The sequence below is a fragment of the Cydia fagiglandana genome, chromosome 9, assembly GCF_963556715.1.
Source record: "Cydia fagiglandana chromosome 9, ilCydFagi1.1, whole genome shotgun sequence".
NCBI classification, from domain to species: domain Eukaryota; kingdom Metazoa; phylum Arthropoda; class Insecta; order Lepidoptera; family Tortricidae; genus Cydia; species Cydia fagiglandana.
Window position 1 is genome coordinate 15,416,867 of NC_085940.1, and position 15,645 is coordinate 15,432,511.

The 15,645-nt window shown below is 35.9% G+C and overlaps 1 protein-coding gene across 3 annotated transcripts in view; it reads left to right on the forward strand.

Moving 5' to 3' along the window:
• Positions 1–1,072: 1,072 nt before the first annotated feature.
• LOC134667470 (voltage-dependent T-type calcium channel subunit alpha-1G-like) overlaps positions 1,073–15,645 on the forward strand; it is a 58,287-nt gene continuing 43,714 nt past the window's right edge. For 2 of the 3 annotated variants that reach the window (XM_063524889.1, XM_063524888.1), the window contains exons 1-3: positions 1,074–1,212; positions 2,290–2,423; positions 2,722–2,819. In XM_063524889.1, the coding sequence (XP_063380959.1) occupies positions 1,120–1,212; positions 2,290–2,423; positions 2,722–2,819 (325 nt within the window). In that variant the 5' untranslated portion in view covers positions 1,074–1,119. Of the gene's footprint in view, positions 1,213–2,289; positions 2,424–2,721; positions 2,820–15,645 lie in introns of all 3 variants that reach the window. The other variant, XM_063524890.1, reaches the window with a different exon arrangement.

Genomic DNA, 15,645 nt, shown 5'->3' on the forward strand with positions numbered 1-15,645 from the left:
CTTGCCTACTATTTATATTTCTATCCGATTTATTAAATAGAACTTGTGTTTAAAAATAACTCCTATCTGTGTTTTTCTCATTATTATCTGGTGCTTTATTTCATGCATAGTGTAAAATAATTTATTTTTAATACAGTATAATACCCTATTCTTCCTAGAATAATTTAATGTCACAAAACAGCTATACCTACGTATACACGTGTTCATTAGTAAAAAGATTACGATATCACTATGGTTGTCATAATTAGTAGAAAGTATTCAAAATATTTATATCACAAAATTGATAAAGAAAATATTTAATATACCTATAACATCAAAAGGGGTTTTTATTGTTCACATTAATTCAAAGGGGCGTTTTTTTGTCACAAAGTGTGATTTAAAGCTTCAATAAATCGCAGACACTTTTATAATATTTAGGTCAAAGTTATTACTGTAGATTTTAATGAAATTTATTGAGATGTAAGATTTTAATGAAATTTATTGAGATGTAAGATTTGAATAAAATTTATTGAGATGTAAACGTTACACGGGTTTATTTAGTCTGGTAAATCCAAAGTTAGACTGTGTCAAATGGCTAAATTATTGTATTTTTGTTTACTTATGTAAAATTGTATTAACCCTTCCACCCTTCAACCACAGACTGTCCGAAGTGTACGATCTATATATTAAAGCGACCCCGTGTTACCGCCTATACTCGTAGCGCATAGCTCGCGCTGGCTATGAATGTGTTAATATTACTGGGGCATTCCGCTTACATAACGCTTTTGCCTTGTATGGCAGCTACCTCAATAAAATACGTGAATCTCGAGAATATACTGCCAATTTGTTAGCCAAGTCATGAAATATTACCCAACCCAATATCGCTTACTCAGCATTTCCAGAAGTATTAGAAGAATTGCGTTATGTAAGCGACAGTCTCGTGGAATGCCCCAGTACTGTGGTCTACGCTACGACGTAGCACAAGTAAGCAATATAGCAGGTATAAGTGCTTAGTATAAATAAAATAGCTGTCCTATCGAAAATTTTTGACCTAGAAGCATATTTTTTCTTTGTAATTTGTCTGTCCTTGTGCCACACTTATGTCCTTAACTAAGATGCACGTGGTTCGAGAGAATATCCATGCTGGTGATCCTGCTCAACTGCGTGACGCTCGGCATGTACCAGCCGTGTGTCGACGACCAGTGCGTTACCAACAGGTGCAAGATATTACAGGTAAACTTATATCCCATGTAATTACATACGGTGATTTTACTGTCTACCTTTTCGACGCCGTGTCAAACACAAAAGCTGTCACTAGGACGCCACGTCACCGAAGTGTCAAAAATGAAATTGAACTTTATGCATATGCACGTAAGTCTATATTGCTCTGTGGTCTGTGACCGATTAATCCGTCTTTGGCGTTGGACCTGCGGTGCGGATATATCGGTAATTGGCGTCCAAAAGGTTAATTGTAGTGAATGAAACAATGCGCCAAAAGTATCTTCCACATGTACGACGTATACATATATTTTTGTTAAACTATTAGAAAATGGTAGATATTCTAGATGCATAGTCTGATATACTACTTGGTGCTGACTAAAATTGATTGAGAATTGATATTATGTTTATATTTTATTTAAAAAACATATCATACAAAACTTACCTATTTTTATCTAAGTACATATACTCGTACTATTGTCTACACTACGTATTAATAAAAACCTATTATACCTCTCTAGGTTTGACTTTTAACGAGTGCGGGTTTTTTTGGCAAGTAAATATAATCGAGACGAATAATGCCTAGATAATAAATTTCAATTTGGCTTCTCATTTTTAAACAATACATACGTTCATACATGAACACCTATGTGAAAGTCAAAAGAATTTAAATTTAATTTAATATGCTTTCATGAATTATTTGCCTGTATAATTCACGGAGTCAAAAGCATAATATTTAAGTAATTAATTGACTCATTAGTCTTTACTCTGTGCTCGAATAAAATGAAATTATAACAGTTGCGGCCCGGCACATTCGTATTTTATAACAAATTAATTATGAATGGCGTGAAACAATTAAGTCAAGTAACTTCTATATTTAAAAAAGTTAAACTAATAAAAGCGAGTCAAACCTTTACGTTGTCTTCTGAACGTTTCTTTGCGAAGACTGGCTGGAAAACAAAAGGAAAAACGAAAACGCCAACCAGACTTTCATTTGTTTTTAAAAAAAGAACGTGCGCAACGGGACAAACAAGAGTTTAATGCATATTTGTTGCTACTTAAAACGTTTTTCTTACTTTAAGACATTTGCAGGTGTTCGACGATATTATCTTTGCGTTTTTCACGTTGGAGATGACGATCAAAATGGTCGCGATGGGGGTGTACGGCCACGGCACTTACCTCGCGGATTCCTGGAATCGCCTGGATTTTTTCATTGTTATGGCCGGGTAAGTGGTTAACATTTTCTTACTTCTTGGGTTAGTTTCCTGAAATTAATATACTTTGCATATTTAAGAAGAAATGCAGTGTAGTTTTTGTCATGAATACCTTAACTAGATTAACTACATTACTAAGGCTATTATAGATGAGCAAAATTCTAATTTTGCAAGTAGACAATTACACGCTGGCAAGTTACTTGGTTGTGTTATGTAAATACTGCCAATTGAGTTGCAATACTTGCTATGTTAATAGTTTATCTCTATTATTTAAAAACTGATTTGGTAACATTATATTTTTCCTTCACAGGGTTTTAGAATACGCGTTACATGTGGAGAATATCAATCTATCGGCGATAAGAACGATTCGAGTGCTGCGGCCGTTGCGGGCAATTAACAGGATACCAAGTAAGAAACTAAAATTAACTTTTATATTTCACTAGTAAATAGAATGTTATGATTATGACTTACTTGAAAAAACCGGACAAGTGCGAGTCGGACTCGCGCACGAAGGGTTCCGTACCATAAAGCAAAAAAAAAAAAAAACAAAAAAAAGCAAAAAGAAAACGGTCACCCATCCAAGTACTGACCACTCCCGACGTTGCTTAACTTTGGTCAAAAATCACGTTTGTTGTATGGGAGCCCCATTTAAATCTTTATTTTATTCTGTTTTTAGTATTTGTTGTTATAACGGCAACAGAAATACATCATCTGTGAAAATTTCAACTGTCTAGCTATCACGGTTCGTGAGATACAGCCTGGTGACAGACGGACGGACGGACGGACGGACGGACAGCGAAGTCTTAGTAATAGGGTCCCGTTTTACCCTTTGGGTACGGAACCCTAAAAAAACCGACGATCAAGGGTTTGGAACACAGACACAACATCCTCCAGACTGAGCGTAGTCGCGCTACCCCCCTCTGCCACGCATACGGTAATTTTACTCCATGTTCAAGTCGAAAGTGTCTTTGTGTGACGTCCGTGTCTTTGAACGGACCAATCACGGCACGGGACTTCACTCACCTCGTCCCGCGCATCCCCGCATTTTTGGCATCATCGGTGGCATGAAATAATTGCTCTAACCTCGGTCTAGAGTATTCCTAGTCTATGGTTTGGAAGGGCATTTTCTGTTGTTGATAAACTTCGTATTTTAGAACTAGTGAGCGCGAAGCGTCTACGTTTATGCTTGAGCAAAAATGCCGTCCGGCTGTTCTCCTACGTAGAGATCACGTTTTTTAAAATATTCTCGTGAATTTTTGCAATATAATTACATTTTTTTTCTTGTCGACTGACGTTTTGTCATTTTTTAATGGCAACACTCTTGATATTTATCTTGGCTCACAAAAGCACATAACTGTTGTGTTATTTGTAATAAGGTTACAACACTGACAAAATAATTCATAATAACTATATACTTAAATTCGAGCTCATCGTACTATTATTCCAGCCATATAGTTTGATGTCCTAATTTCACCAAAGATGGCGCTGTTACAAACGCAAACTAGGTAACGGTAGTTCATCGTGGAATATACATATAATATATACTCGTAACTGTCAAATATAAGAATAAACGATTGGTATTTGTAACTCGGACCCGGTATTGGACCCGGGTATGTCCTTAAACTACGTCCAAGACCACCGGTGGACGGGCAGCAGCGTCCCTCAAATTCGGTGTACTCGACTGCGATCGCCAACCCGCCTACCAACCGTGGCGATTATAGCATTCACCCCCCATCATAAGGGGGAGGCCTATGTTCAGCAGTGGACGTATTTTGGCTGAGATGATGATTGGTAACTTAGCAACTTATTTAATCAAAGTGGTCCTTCGAGCCGGATCTGAACCAGCGACCTATGGATTAGCAATTTATTTAATCACGTACAAAGACGTCTCAATTTATTTGTAAAGACAATGCTAAAAAATGTATTTAATATTATTTTATGAAATTTAATAATTATTCTTAAGAGCTTTTACATAATAAAGCAAAAACTCGGTCTTCAATAAAACAGTACGAAAACTACTTTGAAGAATTAAATTGAACAACAAATTTCTCAAAAGTTTCTGTTGCAAACAAACGCTTCAATAACTCACTAAAAGCCTTCTTAAGCTTAATAAGGAGCACTTAATGTAAGAACCCTGTTTTAGGGTGTTTACACACTCATCAAGCGTTAACGTGGTGTGAGGAAAAGGATACTTTTCTCGAGACGGGGTGAATTTAAATAGGGATTGCTTAATTCAAAGGGAGCATGGAAACATGAGCCAGGATACAGGAGTCGCAACTACGAGTACGTGTACTATACGTATGCGTAGCCGTTCTCGATTCCTAATACAAATAATGCTTGTTTTGTAGCAAAACTACATATTTTCTCAATGTTATCTTGGGCCTGCAAAGATAATTTAGCTATACTTCGTTTTTTTTAGCATTAGAAATTAGGTAAACAATCTTGATGTGTCTTTTAATTGAAAAACACATTTTAAAAATAAGTTACGGCAAATATGTAACAGTTATGAATCTAATACGATCATTTATATTCTTCTGCTTTCATAAGTAATAGTTTTATATTTTTATAAAGCGTTTTTCAATTAAAAGACATGTCAAGATCGCTTACCTTCTTGCAAGTTCTTTCTAATGCTAAAAAAAACGAACTATAGGTAGAATTAAAATTTATTCTCGTGATTTCTGGTAGGTATATGGATATTTATTTTACGACTATTCGTAAGCAAAACTTTTTTTACTCTTTTTTTAATTATTATTGGGTACTTGAAATAGGTACTTATACAAATAACCTAATAAACTAAGAGATGCTTATGCTATACGATGATGATGATGAAGTTGACTTTCTGCTATAAACTTTACTACAGTCAAAATGGCTGTTCTTCACATTTCAGCCTCCTTTGTCAACGTTTTCAAGGAAATCTAAGCTTGTTTGTAAAAGAAAAATGTCCTCTATCTGTGAAATAATTCAGCTATATCAAAAGAAGTATAAGACATTTCTCCAGTTTCTGTGCTCCTGGCATTATCTCAATTGTCCCGAATTTCCCGTTATGAGATCATTAAGGAGAAAATATTTTTCACTGATGGAATTTGATAATGTCATTAAGATTGGAGATATGTTGAAATGTTTCGTAGTTACACAACCTTGGTGTGAGAATGATTACGTGACATACATATATTTATTTCCAAAATGAATAGGTATATTTTTGAATATTTTAAAGGAATAAGACAAGTACCCACTTAACATATTTGTAATGCACTAAATGTGTCCTCATTCCCTAAAATATACCAACATGATTATACTATATACATATATTAATATAATTAGGTTTCAAATTAAAAGACTAAGTCGTTATTAACCTAAAAATACCGACCAATTACGTTTTAGAATCGTGAAGAATATTATGAAAATTAAATATTCGACTAAGCACAAATACAGCGACCGTAATATTACACTTCTGCATCGCTTGGAATTAAAACTTTATTCACTCGTTTTAAGGTTGTGTTTGGTACTGTTCCGTTGAATGTGAAGTGAGCTTGTGTAAGTAACGTGATCTTGCAGAAATAACCCTGAACTGGCGCCGAGCGAGCGTGGGTGCGATCGATCGCGCAACAAGTAGCCTGCAGCCCGGCCGTAGCTCGGCGAGGCTCGTGTTTGTACAATGTCACAAATGTACACGGTTTTCAACCTTATTTCAATGGGAAAAGGTGTACATTTTTTATCGTATTTGTAGCCGTGTGCACTGTACCTACAGTCAAAATGGTATACTGGAACATGTCACTTTTGACCGATACGCTCGTTAGTACATAGACAGTTTGCCTACTGTGAAAAGGTTCGCTTTATAATTGGGTCAATTTGTGCGATAAATTGATCGTTCTTTCACTAACAGAATATGTAATTAAATAGTATGTACTATACATATATTGTTTCGTTATAACCTAGAAATAGCAGTGCTTAAAAGTAACAAGGACCTGGCCGCCGCCATACAATTGAATTTACGTTGTCATTTTACATAGAACGAGCAACGAAAACAAATACCAGACATAAATATGTATATGTTATTTCTGAGTATGTGTTGTGTTTGAGTACCCACAACACAAGCCTAGCCTTCTTGAGCTTACCGTGGGGCTTAGTCAATTTGTGTAAGAAATGTCCTATACTTACTATTTATTTATTTGAATGTCCCTGCCAAGTTTTACGTAATTTCAGCATATCGTTTCAAAATGAGAGCGTAACTTAAATTGTATAAGAGCGGCTTTTTGGCGACGGGTTTTTGTGGCTGGTGTAACATTCATAACAAAACTGGAATACCAACACCACTTTTGATAGGTATTATTAAATATTTTGTGTTAAGGGTTCATGGCGTTAGAGACGCCGGTTCGAATCCGGCCTTCACCTCTAGAAGGCTTCGTCACTTTTTCTTTAATATATGACATCTATTTTAGTTTATAGGAATAGCAACATAGTTAATAGTAATATTTTTATCCTGTACTATTTCCAACATTTCACATGACCTGATATCAATGTTTATCTAATGACGACCAGTCTGGCCTAGTGGGTAGTGAGTGACCCTGCCTGTGAAGCCGATAGTCCTGGGTTCGAATCCCATTAAGGCAGTGGTTCTTAACCTGGGGGTAATTACCCCCGTGGGGGTAAAACTGGTATTTTACGGGGGTAATAAGCTAACCTAATATAACAATACAACAAACGTACACGTTTTATTTTTTATTACCATTGGGAGGAGGGGTAAAATCAGGTTCCCTAGTTAGTCATAGGGGTAACCGGACTGAAAAGGTTAAGAACCACTGCATTAAGGGCATTTATTTGTGTGATGACACAGATATTTGTTCCTGGGTTATGGTTATTTTCTATGTATTTAAGTACATATTTATATATTATATATACCGTTGTCTGAGTACCCACAATACAAGCCTTCTTGAGCTTACTGTGGGACCTAGTCAATCTGTGTGAGAATGTCCAATAATATTTATTTATTTATTTATATCTAAGCCGTTCAGGAGCCATGCTGAATAAGGAATGAATTACAACACAAATATTCCACTTACACGAGAGAGTATCGATCGAGCAACAAGTAGGCTGCGCTAGCAAACACCTTATAGCTAATAGAGACGGAGTGTTTGCTATGTAAGAGAGCTCCAAAGTATTGAGAGTCTGGAGAGTTATTGAGTAGTAAAATATAGCTGAGATTCTTTCAAGCTGTAGGTAATTAGGTGCCGTAAAATGATACAATTTTGCTACAGTATACTTGTATCCAGACGAGACAATTTTTCGCCAATCTGATGAAATTCTCCGATCGAACAGGGCCGTGCGGACGCAAATACCAATTTGATTCCCCGATCACATCAACAGGTGCGGACACAAAAATGCCAATTTTTATAGTAGAATGCAAATTGGTGGTGATTTAATTAGTGTACGTGTGTGGACGCTAGATGAGATTGACCAATTATTTTCCTGAACAAATCGACTGATTTCGTCAGTCCCGTCTGGATACCCCTTATTTGTTCCAAATTAAGGAAATTATGATATTGTTTACTTACCTTACTTGTTACACATATAATACAAACATAACATTTACATATGTTAAACGTTAAATCATTTTACAATCAATAGAAGATACACGGGTCAGTTTGTTCCAATAAAATAAATAATACTTTGATAACGCAAAGTAAGGCCTTTACTTGATAACGCAAAGTAACCTTTATGGCCGCTTGATGACGTCCTAAAAAGAAATCGACTAGATAATTTCAGCCGAGTATAACATAAATTGATACTAATGACTGGTGTGGATACTACGGCTCGAAAACATTAAAACATCGTTTTGAGGGTTTTTGAATAATTTAGTGACAACAATTATCAAGCCGTGAATAGGCTGCGTGCTGCAAATTGCTTTGGAAGGGCCAACGTCCCAGTGATTAGAAAAAAATACGTAGCAAATACTATTTGGCCTTTCAAGGGACTGCTAGTTACATGATTGTTACTCCTAGGCATCTCCTAGCAGTTTTGATTCCTTGTGTTTCTTCATTATGCTTTGTTTATAAAACGGCATTTTTTAACACAGTCGACAATATTTATTACACCTCGTAGTTTTCAATCAGCACCTCTAGCACATCTTGCATCCGCGACTTAGACCGCGACTCGAGTCGCCATTCCCGCGGCTGTCAAATCTGTCGATTTCCGTAGCATAACTTGTACCCGCGACTGCAACAGCCGCGTAGAGAACTCAAAGTCGCGGCGCGACTCGTCAGTGTTACCCGGCGAAATCAAAGTCTAAACAAATCGATATTTGCAAGTGGCAACACTGAATCGGAAACCAGGGATGCGCTAAATCATTCGTTCTTTGGTGGTAAAAAATCTAGTTTTTTGTCGATGGTTAAGTTTTTCCTGTCAAAGTCAAGGAACTTTCAAATTTTGTCAACATTTAATTACGGGAAAAAATATGAAAAAATGTAAGTAATAGAGCCTTATATACTTAATATTGATAATATTCCATAAAATATATATTGTTTAAAAACTTATGTTTAATAAACCTTTTATATAAAATACTTTTGTAAGTAACTATAATTAATGGAATTGCTATTATTGGTTTTGTTCTCATATTCCTGTTGTAAATAGTGTTTTTTTTTTCAGAATAATTTCAGCATTACCCTAGAGTCCTAGAGTTTCTAGACACGATTGATATCCCAGCACCCAAAGGAAAATATTGTTAACAGGAACGTGCCAACGGGACCCGAAGTGGAGAGTCAGGAAAAGAAACACACTAGGCAAGCTTGTAGGTTTCAAACGCGGAGCTGTCCCCTTTTGTAAATTAACTAAGGTCTGAGAAGCGCTTTAGCTTTAAGAACACCACCGAGGAAGTGAACTATTAATAATAACCCTAATGGTTATGGCATACCTATCTAAGCTGCCGCAGTAACTCTCAAATAAGTTTCATATAGTTTTTCTTGTGCCAATAATGGATGGCATGTGTGTGTACTGTGTAACTGTTTATGATTTGACAAATTGATATGAAAAGCTTATTTCATAGTCCTCGATGAAGTCATGACCATATTTTATTGTTTTGTTTACAATACAAACCAATTTTCTTTCCAGGGTGATATTTAATTGTCCTACGCCGTATGTCGAAGAAAAAGGAAGAGAGAAAATACTTTTCAAGGGTAATAAAGAAGATTCTTACAATTTCTCTATAGTGGTTCTAGATGTTAATATACATATATTAGGTTTAATAATAAGAAGTCGAATATTGCAAGAATATATAAGGCAAAGCAATATACTATTAATTTAAATATTGTTTTTTTTCTCTCCTGTATATTTACCTGAAAAGAAACAAAAATAAAGTAGGTAGGTAAGTACCTAGAACTCCTAGAAGCCATTATTAATTAGCTCCCCAAGGCCCACTTCATACCTAATGTTGACAGCAACATATCATAGCATGATCGTATCAGGCCCTGTCAAACATGAAGTGAAACATCTAGAACACGGGTATGTTTTAGAGGAGTTTCAATATGGTAGACCATATGATAACCGTACCTATGCTACCTACGCAGACTATGACATGAACGTAATGACTCCTTCAAAATATTGTTGGTCGGCTCGGTCCAGTCACGTCACGGTATGGTGTTGGCAGGGGACGGAATGGTTTAGTGGGAGTTGACTGATATTTCATACAAAGCATGATTTTGAGCCGGACATGATCCTGTTATAGCCACGTATTACATCATTCTGTTACAGTACGATGCAGCGGGCACAGGCCACATGTAGGTATGTTTTGTTGAAGTCGAGGAAGGTTCCAAACGGTACCTAAATAGTAAGAGATTGTTGAAATTAGACATCTAACCGTGATCCTAAATATTACTACTAAGACTATGGCTTACTTACTAAGTCGGATTGTTTGTTTTGAACATTTGTACCTACCCACCTCATCGGCTTCATTTATGTACAAGCAAAGCGGCCTCCGTTGTTAGGTTGATGAAAGTTTGGTGTAAGGAAGTCATAGGATTACTTTTACAAACTTACAAACCTGAATTGAAATTTAAAAATCCTCCATATATACCTAATTACTTAATTGAGTACCTACAAGCTAGCTGTTTGAAATTAAAGTTGTAAACATGATGGGTGTGTTGTGGTACTTGTAGGTATCACCGTGCATAATCTATATAAGAGTGCGTAAAGCGCATTTAGTGATTGTTCCATACTTCCTTATTCCTTAGGGCAATAAGTAATTATACAAATTATATTATTGCATAATATATCAAACTTGTTTTTAAGTTATAATTATCATGAGTTTAGTTAAAAAAGTACAAGCAAACCACCCGCGAGAGCGAGTCGCGTTATAAAGTCGCGTAGACTTCGACTCGCGGATTGACATAAAGACGAGAGAATATTTTGTCTCTAAATAGGCAGTTGTGCTACGGATTTTAGTTCAAAGTCGCGATCGTTGTCATTTTCTGACAGTGACACCTGATCGCGAGTTTGTCGCGGCTCTCGCGCGTGAGTTGTGCTGCCAACACGCGACAAGCCGCCAAGGCGCGCCGATCTGTCACTTCTCACGCCTGTCGCGGCCAGTTGTGCTAGAGGTGCTGTTCTTTTATTAAATGTGGTCAACGAATTTAATATCAGTACCATTTCGTACTGTCACAGTGACAATACGAGTAGTATGAGGTCCTTAGTAACTTTCATATTGATTGTCACTGTGACAAGATATGAAATGGTATTGAAATTAAATTATGTGCCTGAATTGTTCTTTTAAAGGATTTTTATGTAAATGTAAAGGATCTCTCAGTTTGTAAAGTAAATGACTGAATAACACGGCACTGAAATAAAAGTAGAAATCAAGTGCATCCTTTTACCCGCCAGAAAGAACGAAAAATAGGAAATAAAACTAAGTAAAAACCGTTGAAACGCTGAGCTTCACTTATTTATAGCTGAGTAACGGTTTCGCGCGACCGTCTCAATTAATCGCACTGCGATGTAATGGACGCCAACTAGTCGTTATCGTGTTTTGTACCAGCATTTACTGGACAACTTTATTCTAGGGGTTGAAACTTTTATTAAAGTGCAGGTATACTTTTGCATAAATCGCCTGAGGTAAGTATTAATACAGAAGCTGTTTTACCTCCTCCAATACTGGGCACGAGATTTTTCTGTGCAGAGTTAGCTAAGATAGATTCGACTCCTACTAAGCCAAGCGAGAGCCTATAGGTACCTAATATAATATTCAAACAGGGAAATTTGTATCAAGCTTACCTCGTCGCCGCGTAAAGTACTCTTAGCTCAAGCATTGCTTAACAAGTACTTACATCCGTCCCACACCAATTTTGGTGGCTAGCCATAGGCCTCGTGTGGCGCTTGCGCTACCTAGCGGTCATATCTGTCCTAATCGTAACAGACGCGTTTTGTTAGAGAGTGAATCTTCTGTACCTAGTAATATTATTTATTCTGTGATCAAGCTTACCTCGTCGCCGCGTAAAGTTCTCTTAGCTCAAGCATTGCTTAACTGATACTAATAATTTTAATTGCAACGAGATCTGAACTGTAAAGTGGTAAAGTAAATCTCCCGTCATCTCCGCGGTGCGCCTACACTCGGCGCTCATCGATTACCGGGGGATTAATTGAGCGCCCGCTCGCGCGAAACTGTTGCTCAGCGGTAAATATGTTCTGCGATCAGTATTACAGAGGAGTTTTCGTTTAAACGTAGTTAAATTGATCGATTTTATACAGCTTAAAGTTACAGTACTTTTTACAATACAGTTTTTAAAGTTTAATCTGGATGTAGTGAAAAAGACCTTATGTACCTATATAAATAAGATTTGATTTTTCGTATAGATAGGGTAAATATACCTAATATTTTTATACAGGCAACTTTTGTCAACATTAAGCTTATGTAAACTAATTCTAAATATATTTTTACAGTACATATGGTCCTATTTTTCCGCACTAGTACCTAAAATAGCACTTTTCGTGCGATGTCAAAAGTTTAAAGGGCCATATGTACTGTACAACGTTGTACGATACACGTGCGAATAGGTAATTCGCAACTCGTGTCGATTTAAAACATTCCCTTCGGTCGTGTTTTAATTTATCGCCACTCGTTTCGAATTTCCTCTTTTTCGCACTTGTATCGTAAATAACTATTCTTGACCATCCAGGTCAATTGCTTAACTGAGACCAAATAATTTAAATTTAAATTTCAACTATAACTAAACTGTAGGTAAAATAAAGGACGAGGAAGGAGTAGGATTCTCACGTTTAAGTTAAACTGGGCGACATTTATTGACAACACTGATTAACAAAGGTGTCTCGTTTCTGTTTAGATTCGATTCATGAAAATGATCTTAGTTCCCAAGTACCATTAATACAGCTACACCTTCGAAAATCGGATTCTATTTTGTAAAGCTACAAAGTAATCGATCCGATCGCATAGCTTTTATAATTCAATTAGAAGCTGTCAGAGTAAGTGAGCTATGTTTATATATTTTAACATTTAATAAAATGGCGATTAAGTAGCTACAAAATCAAATAAGATGATTTTATTTCATCTTTAACTCAATTTTAATATGTTAATTGGAGTTTAGAGTAATCTCTACGCTAACTTATCACTAGAGTATATTATATTGTTCACTTAGATCGGGCATTATATCACTTGAACGTCTACAGCACTAAGTGCCGACAACGAGCGGTGGATCCTAAATAAATAGCCATCCAGCCACGGCCGTTGTTTGAATTGTATGAACCATTAAATTAACTTGAACGCTTACAGAACTAGGACGCAACTCGCAAGTTACCGAGTTTGAGTTCAGAGCGCGTTTAGAGAACTAGTTGAAACCTAAATAAAACAGCTTTAAAACAAACTACACTCAGGGCCCGATTCGGATTTATTACATATCTTTTAGACATCACCAAGATACGATAACGATATGTTTAAGATCTAACCTGTCAAATTTCACATTTGCGCGATTCTGGACATACTCTTGAACGATTTCCACAGGATATGACTTAGAGATCCAATTCACATCTAATAGATATCTTACTCTATCTAACGTAAAAGTGATATTGGTTGCCCGAAGTGCGCTGCCAAAAGAGAAGTAGTTGATATCTAAACTATAACGTATCTAGAATGGATCTAGTAGGTACGTGTCGTCTCTTGTGAATATCTTGAAGTTCGAATACGGCAGTCATTCCTAATAGTGTATTTACTTAGTCTGCACTGCCAATTTTATACGTATAGCATATCGTGTTGTGTAAATATTTTATATGTACTACTTAGGTAAAAATGTATAGTCCAAAATTGCGCATCCCGTCTCTCGTCATAAGCTTCCAGAGTAATAAGGTAATGGTCAAATGACAGAAGGTTATTTACCTACTATGAAGCAAGTTATTTTAAGAAAGACACTGATATCACTGAATGTATAATCAATTTCTTTAATTTTTTTTTTCTTTTTCTATACAATTTTGATTATTCAAAAATGTAAATATAAGTACGTTTAATACCATATTTAATACATATTGAGATACAATCTGACTAATAGCGCATCGCCTTCGACATAATAAAAAAAAACTCTAATCATTTTTTGGCTTCGTGAAATAATAAATTGGTTTACTAATTATTACCGAAATGAGAAAACACACGCTGCGCCACCTCAAACAAATGAGATCTGGTCAACATAATGATAATGAGATACGCACCATCTTGCTATATAAATTGACTATCATGAAAGTTTGACATTGTTTACAAACCGGTCCAATTTAGCACAAATTGAGGATTATATACCTTGGTGTTTACAAAATAAATTTACAATTTGAGAGAGGAAGTTTACCATCTAGTCATATTATTCAAATGAGCGTCATTAACATTATATTCCATGGCTATTCAAATCATGAGTCATTATCATTATTAAAGAAGTCTCGCTATAAGTCCAGCCCTGGCCTATGGTATTACGATACCTAGGTACTCAAAAAACCTGCAATTAAATCGGAAAAATGCAAATTTCACAATTGCACAAACCATGTAAAGCAAAATTCAAAGTTATATGTACATATACGTAGTGAAAATCCAGCGCGCGATTAGACACACATCGGCACTAATTTGCTTCCCACAATTTATTGCCCTCACGGAACCAATTTTTCCCCAGCCAAATGAGAAATGTGATTTATATGACCACTGATTGCAATGTGTAAGCTGCAGTCACATTTGCGTGGCATCCGAAACGCGTATATTAGTAAACATTGCTTCAGTATTAGCCAGGGCAAGCATACATCTGACATTTATCATAATTTAAGCGCGCAGTGGAATCCGCTACTCGGAATTTGCGTATTTACAGTGATGCTAGTTGAATTACTATGAGTCATACGTAAAACAAGGTGCAATATGATTAATGTTTTCATACCTATTAGTTAAACTTTATAAACTTCTTTAATTTTCAAGATATAGGTAATAGAAAGTAATACTATTTATGTGACTCACGTAAATTGCGTTTTCGTTGTGTATTTTGTAAACTACAGAATCAGAATCAGATCAGAATATATTCTGATTATAACAAGATGGTTATTTTTCTAAATGTTATCGAAATTGCTTAAAAACCCTAATATCTTCTTGCAAGACATTTATCACGGTGTTGTAAAGCCCTTATTATCCTTTCTCTTCCCACTAAACCGTAATTAATCTGATTTCTTAAGTACAATTTATTCCGTGTCAATAACGGTAGAAATATCCTTAGCTGTGGACGGAACGGGGGCTTTGATGGGGCTAATCTTGATTAAGAGTGACTAACTTATCAAACGAACTTTGCAGACCCAAGATTCACTTAAGACTTTAAAAACACTTTCTTGTCTACTTTGAAGGGATCTTAACCCGCTTTTAGCTTGTCTTTAGATTCTAAAGAAGATCGTTGATTTTCTTGTGAAAGGGGAGAAAAACTTATTATGTATAAAAAGTAGTTCAGTTTGAAAGCGGGGATAGTATGCTAGGTATATTTTATATGTTTTTGTTTAGGTACGGTACAGGTCATCCTTTAGGCTTTAATCATCAGTTAGTTGATGCTTTAGTACTGGGTAAAAATATGCGGCAATACACTAAAGTAGTAGGGTATTCTACTCTTTACTTCCTTCTTCGGTATTGTTTAAGTTACGTCACTCTCCCACGTTGAAACCAAAAGTATGCAAACGTCAGTTTTATATAAGTTTTGGTACGACGACAGTAAAAAGTTTTTTTTCTTTTTAGGAT